At 36.5% G+C, this 18,407-nt stretch overlaps 1 protein-coding gene across 1 annotated transcript in view; it reads right to left on the bottom strand.

Annotated features, from left to right (window-relative positions):
- MYCBP2 (MYC binding protein 2, E3 ubiquitin protein ligase) overlaps positions 1-18,407 on the bottom strand; it is a 365,677-nt gene that overhangs the window by 212,503 nt on the left and 134,767 nt on the right. Inside the window, exons 19-21 of the mRNA XM_006832026.1 lie at positions 11,018-11,137; positions 10,089-10,170; positions 3,478-3,595 (exon numbers count right to left, since the gene is read on the bottom strand). Of these exons, the coding sequence (XP_006832089.1) occupies positions 3,478-3,595; positions 10,089-10,170; positions 11,018-11,137 (320 nt within the window). The remainder of the gene's footprint in view (positions 1-3,477; positions 3,596-10,088; positions 10,171-11,017; positions 11,138-18,407) is intronic.

The raw sequence follows: 18,407 nt of genomic DNA, 5'->3' as shown, positions 1-18,407 counted from the left end.
ACCTTTTCCAGAAAAGCAGCGACACCAGAGATGGAGGCAGAGATGGGGACATGGAGAGAGGGAGCAGCTAAGGATGGTAGATTCATGGGAAGAGAGGGACCGAGAGCTGGCGGCCAGGAGGCAAACTTGCAGAATATGCCCTTTGGTGGTGTAAATTATTATATATGCCTAAGTGTTTAAAAATTTTTTTAAAAAAGAACTAAAGTGAATAGAGAGAAATACTGTTACTAATGGGACATGGAGGGGATTATAATCATTGTAATGAAATAAGGTATATGATTTGTTGAATGTAAAACTGATGATCTGCCCTACATTCGTTCACTCTAACCTCAATAAAAGCCTTAAAAAAAAAAAAAAATCCTTATGGGAGCAGAAAGCTTCATCTTTCTCCCAAGGACTTTAATTGCCAACCTTGTGGTTTGCAGTCAAGTGTTTAACCTACAGTGCCCCCAGAGCTTCTTTACTCATAGAGTAAAATACAGTAAATTACTTATACTATGAAATATTATGCTGATGTAAAAAAGCAAAGATAAAAAGGAAGATTTCTATGAACTGATAGGGAGTGATTTCTAGCCACTATATTAAAGTGAAAACAGCAAAGTGCAAAAGAGCATATACAGTATGCTACATTTTGAAAAAGAAGGAGGGTGAAATAATCATACATATGTTATGTGTGTAGAGTCCTGGTGTGGTGCTGTAGGATAAACACTGGACTGCTAACTGCAAGGTCAGCAGTTTAAATCTATCAGCTGCTCCATGGAAATACTATATAAGAGCACTAACAGTGACACATAACAACAACAACATGTGTGTGTGTGTGGCATATATATGTCTTCAAAAAGTTCATGGAAAATATATACTATGGGGAAAAAAGCATGGATATTAATTTTTTTTTTTTTGCACCAAAATAAGCTTGTATTAACTTGTTATATATGTCTGAACAGGATGTAATGTGAGGCACTAAGAAGGACAAAACATCAGTTTGAAAAGAGTCCCTCTCAGAGCAACATGAATCCTGTTAAAATTAAAGCAAGCAAGAACAAACATCAAATTTACGGTGAAGCTGGATGGGAGAATGGGGAACTGACCAATGCTTTATGAGAAGTCTTCGGGAAAATGCCCTAAGGGAGAAGGCATTTTAAGAAGGTAAGAGATGATATGAAAGATGAAGCCCACAGTGGCAGACCACTGGCATTAATTATGAAGAAAAAAATAATCTTGTTCATGCCCTAATTGAAAAGGACCAACGATTAACAGCAGAAACAACAGTCAACACACGGAACATCTCAACTGGTACAACTTACACAGTTCTGACTGAAAAATTAAGTTGAACAAACTTTCTGTTTGATGGGTCAATGCAAAACTACTGTGCCCAGAACAGCTGCAGACAAGAGCAGAGCTTTCAGTGGGAAATTTAAATCCTTTAGATCTTAAAGCATTTCTTGGAAGAATTGTAATAGGTGATGAAACACGACTTTTCCGGTTCTATCCTGAAGACAAAGCACAATCAAAGCCATGGCTGCCAAGAAGTGGAAATGGTCTGTCAGTCAATGTAAAAGCAGACCAGTTTAGTAAGAGCAACATTTTTTTTTGGATGCTCAAGGCGTTTTGTCTGTTGATGATTTTGAGGGCCAAATAAGGAACCCATCTGCATTCTGAGGAGAGGGTTTTGAGGAAACTAGCCAATGTCCAGGAAAGCTTCACCACCAGACCGCTTCTCCACCTTAACAACGCTACTGATCGTCCTTCTCATCAAGTGCAGTTTTGCAAGTTTCAGTGAGAAATTCTTAGGCAGCTACTTTACATGTATGACTTGGCTCCTCCTTTGATTCTTTTTTTGTTCTCTATTTTTAAAAATCTTTAAAGGACACCCATTTTTCTTCAGTTAATAATGTAAATACTGCACTGACATGGTTAAATTCCCAGGACCATCAACTGGGAATTTCAAAAGTGATCGATTTCAAGTGTCTTGACCTTGATGGAGCTTAGCTGAGAAATAAAATTTGTTTTTTATCATCTAATTTAATTTTCCTACAAATGTTTTGAAGTTTCTTCGTGTGTGTGTGTACATGCACAGTCACATATGTTGCTGTTAAGTATTGTCTAGTTGGTTCTGACTCATAGCGACACTGTATGGGGTTTCCGAGGAGTGGCTGGTGGGTTTGAACCACTGACCTTGCAGTTATAAGCCCAGTGTTTATCCTACAGTGCCACACCAGGACTCCAAATACACATACAGATTTGAAATATCATATGTAGCATGTATACATGATCTGTACACATATGTATGGCACAGTGTGTATCTTTTATCCATATCTTTACAAGAAACACAGGAAGGAAAGATAAACTGGAAAACAATAGTAGTTGTTATATACAAGCTGTGGGTGAAAGGAGGCAGGGAAGTGAGGAAACCAAAGATACAGTAGCAGAGTATACCATGTTTGTAGAGTTAAATTTTTGAAAACACGTTAGTGTTTCTACATTTACAAAAAATTAAATCAAAGGATGCAGGGTAGGGGTGGGGATCCTTAAACTAAAACTAAGTTTAAGCCAAATCCATTCCAAAGAAATAACATAAATCACTGAAAAGAGAAAAAAAATTAATCCAAGTGCTTTATGAACATAATACTTGTCAATACCTCTTTGGTCTTGAAAAAGGTGGGAAGAAGAGAAGGTACAAAAAGTAATAAACTGTCAAGTGTTTTTAATGAGTTTGTTTTTGTTGTGGTATGGACAAAGCAAGGAGCCCTGGTGGTACAATGTATAAGCACTTGGCTGCAAACCACCAGTAGCTCTTCAAGAGAAAACACCTAGTTCTTGTAAAGATCTCAGCCTCGGAAACCTATGGGGCAACAGTTCTACTTTGGACAAGAAGAGTCGGTACCAACTCGGAAGCACAGAACAATAATAATGCCAAAAGTTCTGCTATTTTAAGAATGACTGAATGAGAAACAAAGGTACTGATGTTGTTGGGAGCCAGAATGCACACATGCAGGCCATTGCCACACTCTCTACAAGACTTGGAAAAGAACAACGGATAGATAGCAGAAAGATACGAGAACAGAGTAAGACACAGAGGAAAAGGGAAACCATAATATTAAACAAATCTATTAGTATACTAGACTTTTAGAAAGCTTTATAGTAGAAACACTTCTATATGCTTTTGTAAAAATGAACCTTTAGAGGGTAGGTAAGGAATAAACTTTTCAAATGTCAGGATTATCTTTAATCAGTGCTGAAGAGGCTTCAATTTCGAATTAACTCTAACACAACAGTTAAAATCAATACATTCTAATGCTGATTTAGAGAAGAAAATTCAAAGTGATGTCATTTGGGATTTGTTTGTTGGAAGTGGAGGCAGAAACTATTCATATCCAATAATTATACAAATTGTACTGGAACCAGAAAAAAATAGCTAGCATAGATTAATTATAAGGTAATGGTACATTGTAATATTATTGTTTAAAAAATTCTTACAGAAAAACTTCCAAACGTGAAGACCTGTCCATCCATTAGAAGGACTGCTGTGTGATTGCTGCCTGCAGTAACTTGAGTGCTAGGACCTGGCAAGGCTGGAACAAGAGTGGGGCATCCCCTAGGGTTAAAACAAAAAAAAAATCAGTCAATTTCTTCAAAGAACCAACTGAAATGAAAACTCAGTACATAAACAATACAATCAGGAAGAAGAAAGATAAAAGGCACTAATGACAGTATTCAACAAACACTTAGCTACTAGAGCTTTTTCTCTATTCAAGGCCTTGGGTATCCAAGAATGAAAAGACATTAATTGCTGATTTTGAAGGGATTATTAATAGGATTTTCTTAATCTCCTACTCTAATCATGAGCACATGATTTTTAATTTTCCTGAAAGAACAGTGCTACCTTTATTATAAAAGAAAACATAGTACACCTTGTAATGAGTGACACATTAGGAATATCTCAAATATTTATTGGATGAAATAAAAATCATGTGGTATTTTAACAGGAACTTAATCCTGTGACTAGATGAAATAATTAATCCTATGAGCCCCTTTTCTAACTTTTATCACTAAGCTATAATTTTATATTCTACCACCGTATTTAATGAGTATCATGAGAGACATTAGTGCAGTGGCTAAGTAAAGTTCAGCTTATAGAACCTGGCCAGCTGGAGTGAAGCCTGGTTCCAGACCTTAGCAATGTGGCCATGACTCTGAACAAGCTACTCATCTTTTTTGTTTCTCTGGTCTCCTCCAGAATATGGAAGGCAATGATAAATAACATCGATCCCACAGAGTTCCTACAGTCCAGTGCCTGGCACACAGTCAACACTTAAGAAATGTTACCGGTTGTCATAATGACAGCTCACTATCCTTCCTTACTTTTATTAACCATTCTTATTAAGCATTATCTGTCATTAGATCACTTTAGATTACTATCTGCCAATAATAATAACTTTAGAAATAGTCCACTTATCATAGGAAACTCTGCTTTTGAGGTAATCATCATACTTATATTTTTTAATTGTAAAATTAAATTATATCATGTAAACAGTTTTTTGCTTGTTTAAAGACGGAGTAAACTAAACAGGCCTAAAACTTCAAAACTACAAAAAGATGCTCTCCCCCGCCCCCAGGCTCTCTCACCAATTTTGTTTCATTCTAACTGTCTCTAAAGGAGCTCTGGTAGCGTAGTGGTTATGTAATCGGACTGCTAACCTCAAGGCCGGCAGTTCAAAACTACCAGCTGTTCTGCAGGAGATGAGGCTTTCTGCTCCCATAAAGATGTACAGCCTTGGAAACCCTGTACAGGGTCGCTATTGAGTCGGAACCGACTCCACAGCACATAATCACCACCACCACCTCCTCAATTATCAATGATCTCATTAATCTTTTGAATTTATGAGTACAGTAACAAAATCTAGCCTACTAGTTAGCATTAATTACATACATTTGGCAGTAACAAATACTGAAGTAAGAGGTGAGAGTAACACTGGCTTTGATAGGTAAGGTTATGCATCGCCTTGGCTGGGTCAAGGTTCTCAGTGTTTAGAAGTTATGTAATAATGTCATTTGGAGCTATGTAATGATATAACCTGGTGTGGTGCTGTGGGTTAATGCACCAGACTGCAAAGCCGTTTGAACTGCAAGGTCAATGGTTAAAGCTCACCAGCTTCTCCTCAGAAACCCTATACAGGGTCGATATGGTTCAGAACCGACTCGACAGCACTTCATAACAACACCAACAATGATATAACCGTCCTCCATTTTCACATAATGCCAATTCTCACAGAGCAACTTGGTCTTTGGAACCTAACAATACTGAAAAGTGAGGAGAGGGTGGTACAATGATTCTCAAATCCATATCCAGAAAGTCACTGAATAAGACAGTTTCAAGAAGGGGGACATATTCTACCAGGGCTTTCCATCTATTGTTTTTTATTTTGTGATGAGAATGGAGGGTGTGTGTTGAGAATAAAGAGGGAAATGGGCAAGTAGGGGGAGTCTGAGTTTAAAGATTAAAGAAAAGATCTGGTGAGGAAGAGAACAGGTAATTAGATCAGGGATTTTTATCTAAATCCAAAGGACAGCAAGGCAGCCCAACAGGTGCTTTGAGAGATCTCTGAACCCAAGGTTTGTAATGAGGTGTGTATGTCCATGTCTACCTTTCTTTGGGAAGTGGAGGGACTGGAATCTTCCATCAAATTCTAAAAGGGTCTTAAATAGTTCATAAGTATATACCAGTAGAGAATTTCTGCCCATAAATTACCAGATGACTGAACAAAGACCTTAACTAGTAACTGAACTTAACCATTTTGGTAAGATTACACATTATATAAGGAGAATACTAATAATCATTTAATGTCCTCATCATCGGGTATATTACCATATCTGTAATACATAGTATTAATGTGTGCTCTGTGGGTTAGTGTCCTGGACTGTAAAACTGCTTTGAACTGCAAGGTCAGTAGTTCAAGCTCACCAGCCGCTCCTCGGAAACCCTATACAGAGTCACTATGGATCGGAATCAACTTGACACTTAACAACACTTTACAACAACAACAACAATACAATAATAAGGAACTCTGGTAGTGTAGTGGCTACAAGTAAGGCTGGTAACCTCAAGGTCAGCAGTTCAAAATTATCAGTAGTTCCACAGGAGAAAGATGAGGTTTTCTGCTCCTGTAAAGATTTACAGCCTCGGAAACCCTGTACAGGGTCGCTATTAGTGGGAACCAACTCCACGGCACACAACCACCACCAGAAGCATATAATCAATAGTGTGCATGATGGGTATGTAGGATAAGTACTGCACTTCAGACAAGTTCGGCAGTTTGAGCTCATTAGCTGCTCTTCAAAAGAAAGATGAGCAGAAAGCCTTGTACAGAGTCACTACGAGTCAGACTGACTGGAAGGTACTTAACATACAATGCATTCCATTTAATAACACCTAATTACCAGAAACTTTTCAAAACTACCCTTCAACTCTTATTTCAATTACATGTTTATAAATGTTTTGCTTTGTTATAGTTAATATGTATGCTATAGGAACACTGTTTCTCCTGAGATTAGTCTTGCATATAAGTGACTACTTCTTTTCCGAATTAATAATAGTTATCAATGTCTGCCTTCTCAGCCCCCAAAAGACCTAAACAACTAGAGTGCTTAAGACAGAAAAGGTTTTGAGTTTTATTTATGGTACTAAACATTTCCTGGTGTCCTGGTGTGGTGCTGTATGATTAGCACTGGACTGCTAACTGCAAGGTTGGCAGTTCAAATACACAAGCCGCTCCTCAGAGACCCCATACATGGTCGCTAATGAGTCAGAACTGACTCCACGGCACTTAGCAATAACAACAGACATTTATTGTTGTTTGATTGCTGTTGAGTTGGTTTTGACTCATGTGTGCAGAGTAGAGCTACTCCAAAGGGTTTCCATGTTTGACCTTTCAGAAGCAAGATCACCAGGCCTCTCTTCTAAGGCACCTCTTGGGGGTGAAGGTCATGAGGTTAGAACCAATGTTTCCACTAGTAGTCAGTGCTTAACTGTTCATGCCCTGCAAAGATTCCTTTACTAGACATACAGGGTAGATACTATTACACTGAGTTATCCAGTGAATTCTAGCAACACTACATGTAATCAACCTTCTAGTTACTTCTCAATAAATAGAACCGGTGTGGAACTTTACATGCTGTAAAAGAACAACTCAGGCCAATGAAAGTAAATGCCACCACAGTTCTATTTTAAGAATATTTTAATCTTCAAAATATTCTTTTGAATCCATTAGGATAATGAATTCAAACGCTTCAAAATTCTGAATACAATTATTCTCAAGGGTATTTCAAGTTCAGTTCAGTGAATAAAGCCAGAAAGTCACATAATTCTTTTTGGTTTCTCATTGCATATGTTAGTTATGTTTATACTAAACCATAGTCTCTTAAGTGTGCAATAACACTGTGAGAGAATCTGAAGTATTGTGAGAGTTACCAAAATGTGATACAGAGACATGAAGTGAGCACCCGCTGTTGGAAAATTGGTGTTGACAGACTTGCGCAACACAGGGTTGCCACAAATCTCAACTTGTAAAAAACGCAGTATCTGTGAAGCACAAAAAACTGAGGTATCCCTGTATAATGCTGTCATATTGTCACCTTAGGAAAGCAGTTGAAATTGAAAAAATGGTGCCTACTGGTATAATCGGTACCACAAAGCCATGTTTTCAGCATCCTTTTCCTTTTAAAAGCTCACACGAGTACCATCCCCTTCAGTAGCCATATACTTGCATATAGCCGAGCAGGATCTTGAATATAGCACATGCTGCTCTCTCTTCAGCGTGTACTGTAAAGACAGCACTACGTGACGGCTCTGATTTGATTACAGTCATGATTTTCACAACCTTTCTGCCACTCAGTCAAAACCTCTGTTTTCCAGGGCCTGAGACCCATGTGCCAATTCTGATCTGCTGCACCATGGATGACACTCAGGATTTCCAACTTACAAAATTACCACCAGCTAAATGATGATGTGTGATGACTACACAAAATGGTAAAACAAAACAAAACAAAACAAACAACAACTTTTCTTCTTTCTCATGGAACAGAACAAAAAGTTGCCAGGTTCTTCTACCCACAAACGAAAGACCTGATTCAGCTTCTGCACATGAGTGATCTCACTTCTGTCATGAAAATAGCTGTTGGCTTCTTATACCTCTGATAGTAACTGTCCAGCCTCAAAGTAACTAATATTATGCCATATCCAACTGTGTTATATGAAGACTGTAGACTGTTTTACAAGCTGCTGTGAACTGTATGCTGTACTCAAGTTTTTAATGAAAAGATCAACTCAATGCCTCAATTGTCTCTTCTCACAATAAAATTCATCAGAGTAGCGATGGACATTCTACTTCATCTCCAGTTTGTAAGCAGTGCAAATGCTGCTAACCTTGCCAGAGCTGTAGGGATAGACAATGGTTCTCAATCCTGGACGTATAGTATCCTCTTCAGATCTTTGAAAAAAAACAACCTGATATATGCACTCTACCCTCAGTCTCCAACACACACGACTCTTAAAAATCCTAGGTGGAGAGTATGAATATGGCAGTTTAAAAAGTCCCCATGTGGTTCTAATGTGCAGCTAGGGTTATGAATCATTGGTCTTCATCAAATAACATAGCTCCATCCATCCATGTCATAGTAACAGAGATATATACAAAACAGAGTAAAACTCCTGAATTGTAATGATGAAGGGAAGAAAATCTCTCTTTCTTCTAAACTGCACTGTGAATGAGAAACCATATAGTCCAGTTAATTCTGACAACACCTTGTGATTACAGGGGAAATAAGATAGAATGGCGAACCAAAAAGAAACTGGGTTTCTGTGGCAAATTGAGTTGCTGAGTCAAATCTGGCCTGAAGATGCCCTCCATCTTCCCAGACTTACCTGGTTACAACGGTGGGGCAGTCAGAGGCATGCTGTCACTTAGCTCTCCCTGAAGACAATCACTGTAGGGAGAATGACTGGCTGGCAGCCCCAGATGCTGTCCCTTTGGATCTACGAGTCTGTGACTGAGCACCTGCAGGACTTTTTCAAGAGCAACATTGGCTTGTGGAAACCCCATCAATCTAGTTGAAATTCCTAGAACTGCTCTCTCAGAAACTCTCAGAGTAATCTAGAGACTCTTCCTACTCCTTCCTTCCTTTCACAGGACTTAGACCTGCATTATTCCGTTCCTTTTCCCTTTACCCTTCTCAGGAGTTTCCCCCAATAAATCATTTGCACATCTAATTTGAGCTTTTGTGTCTCCTCGTAAGAGGACCCACACTAATAAAGATGGATTTTCTGTAACTTTTGACTAGTAGCACCTTGACTATGTTAAGTAGGATAGAACCAGCTGCTATAATAGTAAAGGGGACTTAAACTAGAGAGATTGACTGCACACTCTTACTGGATGTAGTAGTTCAACAGTGTCAACAACCCAGGCTATTGTTACCTCCCAGCTCTAGCATTCTCAATACATAATCTCCAACATATGATGTCTATGATGCCTTCTGCAATTCCTTCCACCAGGTATGTAGTCTGGCCAGCAAACAGGGACAGGCAAAAGAGAAATGGAGTAATATGCCTCTTTCTTTATCAGCATGATTCCAAAGTTTCACATATCACTTTAGTACACAAAGTACTTCCTTCCTGCAAAGCAGGCTGGTATATAAAGGTTTTATCTGCATGGTTGTGACTTCAACTAAATCTCTCCTACCAAATGCAGTATGGAGAATAAATACTGGGGGCTGCCTAGTACTTTCTATACTAATTAGTTCTTCATTCTTTTGGCATCAAGTTGACAACAGTTTTTTGGAGAGATTTTGGAGGTTTTATTTATAAACCAATAAGCCAGGTGCCATCAAGGTAACTCCATCAAATGCCACCAACTACTCTTTTTCCATCTATCCTTAGGAAAGCCCTTAGTCACAAAATCAGGAACCACCAGTAACCTATGGAACATACTTCACAAACTAATTCTATTCTAGAAAAAAGAGAAGGAACAAAGAGAGAAACTGAAAAGAAGGGAAAACACACACACAAACTCCCTTCAAAGGAAACGTGAGCATACCTGGAGTTGACATCTCCCTGCCCTAGCTGCCCATGCTGCCCATAGCCGAATGCATAGACATCTCCATTTTCCATCAAAACCACTGAAACCAAAACACATGGCTTTATTGTTTTCATTCATGCATTTTATATTTCTACTGCAATTATACTGGAGAAGTCTTATTTTCACTACTTAAAATTTAAAGAACCATTAAAAACAAGCATGCATTTATATTTAGTGAAGTAAATATTTTAGTTATGGCATAAAATGCAGATTTTAATATAAGTTTGAAACTAGTATAAAATTGATTAAATAATATGTCATATAGAATATTCAGATCAAATATGAAATCTTAACAGTGAGCAACATGCACCAGCTAGTTTCTCTCATTATTTAGAGGGTTTTGTCCTAACAATTATGCTGAACATCAATGAAATGTCAGAACTTTAATACCTATCAATGTTTTATCAAATCAGGAAATATCTTAAGTACCAAACTAAAAGGGATTTTCATTCTTATAAAGGTTAAATAGTACAGCGTAAGTTAGGTAACCCAAATGTCAATAATTCACTAAAAATTTTCTGCATTTTAATAAAAGAATTTCTGTGATGCCATACTTCAATATGTAACTGTCATAAAAAATCATAATTGTGCAGCTGAAAAGGATTTTAGGAATTACTTAATCTTTAGTAATGTCATGATTTAATTTTAAAAAGCCATTTTAAAGTAAGTCTCTCAGAATACAGAATTACAAGTTGGATCTCTGAACAAGTACCTACTCCTCAGAAGCCAACTGTGTAATACATACAAAGCTTTTACAGATTCAGGAGCTATAGCCACATGATCGCATTTAACACACAGTTAACAGACTACATTCATTAAAGCTAAACAATTAAGTTATTTACCACAATTGTAAAACTGCAGTTATACCCTAAAGTTCCAGCTGCTACCTGAATGGTGAAATCCACAGCTGACTTGTACTGCACGGAGCTCACAGTCAAATCGCACAGAGCCTGGAGGATAGGTTGTGATTTTGCTTGCATCCTTTTCTCCTCTTTCTCCACTTCCATCTGCAAGTATTACAATTTGTAATTAAGCCATTATTCATCTTTAGGATAAAATTTAAAATCAGTTTACTATGGAAGAACAAAAGAAAAATGTTAAAAGGGACAAGCAAGAAAAATCTGCAGCTGTTAGAAGTGATAGATCAAGAATCTACCTGCAAGGAAGTAATTTTGAAAAGATATACTGTATATTTCTGTTTGCAAATACCACTAAATCAATAAAAACAGAGATAAGATCTGGTTAAGGATAAAACATATTAAGCTAATCAGTTATGTAATATAATGGATCGATCGTTAACTGAAAGAAATAACAAAATTTTTAATGTAATAGTTTATATGGGGAAACTTAAGTTTGCATAAAAATAACTGCATGCAAAGTCATTAAACAATTACTTTAAATTTAGTGATATTGTTAGTACTAGCCATTCTTGAAAAACACCTAGTTGACTCAGTGACTAAGATTTTCCAAACAGGTATTAGAGAAGTTAACACTGTCAACCAGTGTTCCTAAACTCAATCACTTTAAGAATATTTATAAAGACCAAATAGTTGTATTCACTACACAGCAGTAAAATGATCTGCTCTCATTTACCTTTCCTGTTCTACTTTGTCTCTCAGCCATATGCTTTGTAGTCTTCTTCCTGTCTTCCACCACTAACGACCCTGGACCAAACTTTTGTCACTTCCTTCTTTCCTCCTTCCTTCTTTGTAGAATTTCCATTAGCCTTACTCTAGGCCTACTTTCTGCTCCTGATTTCTACATTTCACTTTGGCATTCTAAACAAACCATCAAAAGCCATGTGCCAAAACACAAAAATTTTAGTTGCAATGTGTAAGTAAGGGAAGTAATTTACTTTTCCTGACCTAAAACTATACATCATTTAAATATTTAAATATGGCCTCTATATACTAGACCGAAAACCAGAGAGTAGGCAGTTCAAACCCACCAGCTGCTCCTCTGAAACCCTATACAGGGTCGCTGTGAGTTGGAACCAACTGGACAAACAGTTAACAACATCATCATCAAAGTTTAGATTCCTTACACAGAATAAATGTAAATTTGGAAAGAATTTCAAAAGGTCAACTAGTCTGCATCATTCTATTGTGATATTTCAACTTTAAACAGGAAGTGTGTATGCAGAGAACTGTGACTCTACAGACACACTTTTTATTCTGTAGTTTCACTGCCATTTTCAAATGCAAGTTAAACAAAATAATCTCAGTTTATCTCATGTTCACTGTAAGTTTCTTTTAATCATTATTTTCTAAGTTTCAGTAATATCTAGTTAAGACAAAAATGAGCTAAATTATGATTTTCCTTTCTGTAACTAAATGACTATCACAATTTTGAAAAGGTTTAAAATCTTTATAACTATAGAGTAAAACCTCACTAATTCGGAATAACATTGATTGCCCATGTGACTTGCTGAAAAGTCTGAATCATAGAACATTTAAGTAAAATTCGGTTTTATTACCTTCAAGCAGTAGAGATTACCGATTAACTAATCACTACAATAAACAAGATGTGGTTACCTATATTAAAATTCAAAACAGGCCTATATTACATAAAAATTAACCATAAACATAAAAGTCCTTTAACATACAAGCATTAACTGCTGGACCCAGAGGTTGAAGGCACGTTGAAGGAATCCTTCATTTCTTGAGCCCTTGGTTTGAAAAGCTAGTGATTTTAGACAGGTTTCCCCTTATAAGTATGACCCTGAAAATTCACAGAGGAAGAAATTATGTTGAATTTTTACTGAAAAAAGATCACAAATACTGCATCTGAATTACCACAAATAATGAATTAGTGAGAGGTTTGCTGTATATTATTAAAGAAAAAGAATATGAATCCTCTTCTGCTAAATTATCTAATGTGGGTTTGACAAATTAAATCTGGAAGAATGGATGGCTAAAGACAGTCACAATCATTTCACGCCACCTAAAATGAAATATAATCTTAGTTCAAAGACTCTTCGATTTGGAAACACAATAGAATGGTCAAATATAATACATGGTCTACACATAACAATGTCTTCCAAAATTTATTTAAGTAAATGCTAGATGGAAAGAAAGTTACATCTTTACCTCTGAGTTAACATAAAAATCAAATTGTGTTCATGATTTTTCCAGACTCAACAAATCATTATAAGTATCATTTAATTTTATATAAACACATGGATACTAATTCTAAACATTTACCTTTGAACTTCATTTCATACCCTTGATTCAAAGATTAAATACAGGCACAAATCCCACAATAGAGAGATAGCATCCGAGGAGAAAAAAAAAAGTTTTTTTAATAGCTTAGTGGTCTACTGAACAAAATAATAGAATGAAAGAATACTAGCTATTAGTTTAGAGGTCAAAATTATACTAGAAACATTTTATTCAAGTTTCATCTAAGTAACCTGTAACTCTATAAAATCATTTCTCAAATGCTATAATGGTGAAAATATTGCTATTACAATTTTAAAAACAGGGATAAGGATGTTGATCATTACCAACAGTTGTAGCAGAACTATATACGTATGTGTGAGGGAGTTTCAAAACAGTCATGGAAAATTTCATTAACTTTTAAAAATCTCCTCATATGGTTTTATACCATATGTGTGTGTGTGTGTGTATATATACATATATAATATGTAGGTATATGTGAATGTATATCTGGTATTTGCTGTTGGTGCAAATAAAAACAAGTGCAACTCCAATAATAAAGGCATTTATAAGCTTCATCAAAGAAAAAGGTACCTAATGAGTAGCCAAAAATTTTTGAATGATTTTCAAAAAGATTTCTGCTCAAACTCAATATTCAGCAATGAGTTAATGGGCAACAATAAGACCTAATCTCAGATTTGTAGGAAAAACAAGTCAGGTGGGACACAACTCAAAATAAGGAGAAATAGCAGCAAACATCCATTAGCTATCAGAACATGGAAGGTACAAAGTAAGAAGGAATATTGGAAACAGTCAAAAGTGAAATGAAACATATAAAGATATCCTAAGCATTAGTGAACTGAAATGGACTGGTATTGGCCATTTTCAATCAGGCAATCATATGGATTACTATGCAGGGAACTTCAAACTGAAGAGGAATGGTGTCCCATTCATTCTGAAAATGACCATTTCAAGATCTTTCTTGAAGTACAATGTTGTCTATGTTAATGGTCATATGTCTACAAGGAAGACCAGTTAATACCACTATTATTCAAATTTAGGCACCAAACACTAAAGCCAATAATTATGAAACTGAAGAACTTTGCCAACTTCTTCAGTCTGAAATTGAACAAACATGCAATCAAGATACACTGAAAATTACTGGTGGTTGGAAACAATGAGGAAGGATGAGTAGTTGGAAAACAGAGTTTTGGTGATAGAAATGTTGCTGAAGATCGCATAATAGAATTTTTTTAAGAGGAACAACTCATTCATTGCAAATACCTTTTTCAGCAACAAAATATGTGCTTACACACATGAACCTCACAAACAGAATATACGGGAATCAAATTGACTACATCTGTGAAAAGAGAACAGTGGAGAAACACAGTATCATTAACCAAAATAAGGTCAGGGGCCAACTGTGGAACAGACCATAAATTGTTCATATGCAAATTCATACTGAAGTTGAAAGAAATTTAAAAATCCACAATAGTCAAAAGGTAACCTTCAATATATCCCACCTGAATTTTGAGACCTTTGCAAAAACAGATTTGCGGCAGTAGACACTAATGACAGAAGACTACCAGAGTTGTGGGATTATATAAAAAACATTATGTAGAAAGAAAAAGGTCAGTAAAAAAGGTAAAAATGGAAGTCAGAAGAGACCCTAAGACTTGTTTTTCAGCACAGAGAACCTAGAGTAAATGGAAATGAGAAAAAGAGCTGAATAGACCATTTCAACAGGCAGCTCCAGAAAACAAAGTCAAATATTATAATGATATGTGCAAAAACCTGAATTTAGAAAACCAAATGGGAAAAAAACATGCTTAGCACTTCTCAAGCTGAAATAATTGAAGAAAAACTCCAACCCTAAGGTTGCAATACTGAAGGATTCTTCGGGCACACTGAATGATGCTGAAAACATCAAAAGAAGATGGAAGCAATACCAAAAAGTTCAACCATTTTGAGAGGTAGCATTTGATCAAGAACCAATAAGGACAAAGTCCAAGTTGCACTGAAAGTACTGGCAAAAAACAAAGCTCTAGGAATTGATGGAATACAAATTGAAACCTTTCAACAAACTGACGCAGCACTGGAGGCACTCATTCATCTATACCAAGAAATATGAACAACAACTAGTTAGCCAACTAATTGAAAGAGATCCATATTTATGCATATTACAAAAACATGTGCCCCAACAGAATTCAAAAGTCATCATACAATATCAATAATATCACATGCAATTAAAATTTTGCTGAAGGTAATTAAAAAACAGTTCCAACAACTTATTGAAGGAACAGTCAGAAATTCAAGTCAGATTCAGTAGAGAATGCGGTACAAGCTATATCACTGCTGTGTATCATGACTCAAAGCAGAGAACACCAGGAAGGTGTTTACCTGTGCTTTTATTGACTACGCATGGGCTTTTGACTGTGTGAATTATGACCAACTATGGATAACACTGTAAAGAATGGGCATTCCACAATGTGCTCATGAGGAACCTGTACACAGACCAAGAAGCAGTTGTTTGAGCACAAGAGGATATTCAATGGTTTAAAATCAGGAAAGGTATGTACCCGGGGTTGTATCCTTTCACCATACTTAATCTATATGCTGAATAAATAATCTGAGAAGCTGGATTATATGAAGAAGAACATGGCATCAGGACTGAAGAAGACTCACTAACAGTGTGCAATATGCAGATGATACCACCTTACTTGCTGGAAGTGAAAAGGCCTTAAAATACTGATGAAGATGAAAGACTACAACTTCAGTATGGATTGCACCTCAATGTAGGGAAAACAAAAATCCTTACAACTGGACCAATAAACAGCATCATGATTGAAAAGACTTAAGTGGTCAGAATTCCTTTTGCTTGGATCCACAGTCAATACTCATGGAAGCAGCAGTCAAGAAATTGAAAGACTTACTGCATTAGGTAAATCTTCTGCAAAAGAACTTTTTAAAATATTCAAAAGCAAAGATGTCAGTTTGAGGATTAAAGTGCACCTGACCCAAGTCATGGTATTTTTATTCATCTCATAGGCATATGAAAGTTGCACAACGAATATGGAAGACCTAGAAAGAACTGAGACACATGAACTATAGTGTTGGAGAAGAATACTGAAAATACTGTGGACTGCCAGAACAATAAACAAATCTGTCTTGGAAGAAGTGCCACCAGAATGCTCCTTAGAAGCCAGGATGACAATACTTTGTCCCTCATACTTCAGACGTGTTGTCAGGAGGAACCAGTCCCTGGAGAAGGACATCTCTCATGCTCGGTAAAATGGCGGGTCGGTGAGAAAGAGGAAGACTCGCAATGAGATGGACTGACACAGTGGAAGCAGCAATGTGCTGAGAGGATGGTGAAGGTCTGAGAAGTGTTTCATCCTCTTATGCATAAGTTGGAACCAATTCAATGTCATCTAATAACAATATGTTACATATTCATATTTGAGTACACACATATGGAAAAGAGGATTCAGTATCTAAAGATCTCTAAATTTTATTTTTTATTTTAATCTGTATTTTTTATAATCTCACAGTTAGGCATATCACAGAAGTCATCAATATAGTTGTTGTTGTTGTTATGTGCTGTGGAGTCAGTTCTGACTCACAGCAACCCTGTAGAGGGCTTCCGAGGCTGCAAATCTTTACGGGAGCAGAAAACCTCATTTTTCTCCTGCGGAACAGCTGGTAGTTTCAAACTGCTGACCATGAGATTAGTAGCCCGATTCATAACTATTACGCTACCAAAGCTCCTTGTCAACATAGTAAGTACACTAAAAAAGATCACTAAAATAAAAACAGGAGCAATAGCAGTTGCAATGAACTAAGTACTTGCTCCATGCTAACTACTGTGAAGATCTAAAAAGCACACAGCATATAAATGCTTCTGGGCAGTTAAGAGACTTAGGCAGGGATCCGTGTTCTACTATTAACTAGTTGTATACTACTGGACACTGGACCTATTAAGTCTTAGCTCCGCCATCTATAAAACAGCAATAATTGTATATACCACACAACATTCTTATGAGAATAAAGTGAAGTAAGTTCTGAAAAGTACTGTTGTTTTCTTTAATCAATACAACAATCTTAGGTATTGTTAAGCCATCTGTGAAATGGAGTACAATTAATTGACCCTCTACTGGGTCGCTATGGGTTGGGACAGTCTAGACAGCACTTAACAACAATAATAAATAATTTATATACTGCCATATAGTCCTGGTGTGGCGCTGTGGGCTAATGTGTCAGATTGCAAAGTCATTTGAACTGCAAGGTTGGTGGTTCAAGCTCACCAGTTGCTCCTTGGAAACCCTGTACAGGGTCGCTATGGGTCAGAATTGACTCGATGGCACTTAACAACAACAACATACAGTTCTAGTGAATGACAAACTACAATTGAGGCCTAGCTCCAAAGCCTGTATCTCCATTATACCTATCTATTTCTAAGCATAAAATACATGTAAAATACTGATGCTTATAATCAGTGTGTCTTCTGATTTTCCATTAGTCATATTAAGATAAGATTTTAAGACTATCTCTTGAATAAATCAGATGTTTCTAACTAGGTATACAAATGAAAATTCTTTTTTTTTTTTTGTATAAGGCACTGAGTAGCTGAAACAAATGTTAATCTAAGTATACACCAGAAATACAGTCTATGTTCATATTTTTAGGATAAATTTGCTTTGAATTCTATGGAATTACAGACTTGTACTTCCATATTCTCTTTCTCCTTATAACACAATCTGCCGAAACAAAATGGATTCTGTGACTTTCTCTGAATTCTCTCCAGTCATCTGGAAGCTCTCCAACTTTTCATCAGAGACTCACTTCTGCTAACGATACATCACAACTTACCCTCAACACACTCCAAGAAAAGTCACTGTCCAGGAAAATACACACCACACCAACACAATGCACTTAATATAGAGAACTTCTGATGAATAAATTGTGATGCAACCAACATAAAGAAAAAACAAACATGGTAGCAGAAGAAAAATTTATTTAAAAACTATGAAGAGTAAAGAATAAAGTAAAAGCAATGAATGGATTGTTGTGGTTATGTCCTGTGGAGTCGGTTCCGACTCATAGCAACCCTGTACAGGGT

The sequence above is a fragment of the Chrysochloris asiatica genome, unplaced genomic scaffold (assembly GCF_000296735.1).
Source record: "Chrysochloris asiatica unplaced genomic scaffold, ChrAsi1.0 scaffold00005, whole genome shotgun sequence".
Lineage (NCBI taxonomy): Eukaryota > Metazoa > Chordata > Mammalia > Afrosoricida > Chrysochloridae > Chrysochloris > Chrysochloris asiatica.
The sequence above is the reverse complement of the archived record's forward strand: the minus strand, read 5'-3'. Positions and strand labels throughout refer to the sequence as shown.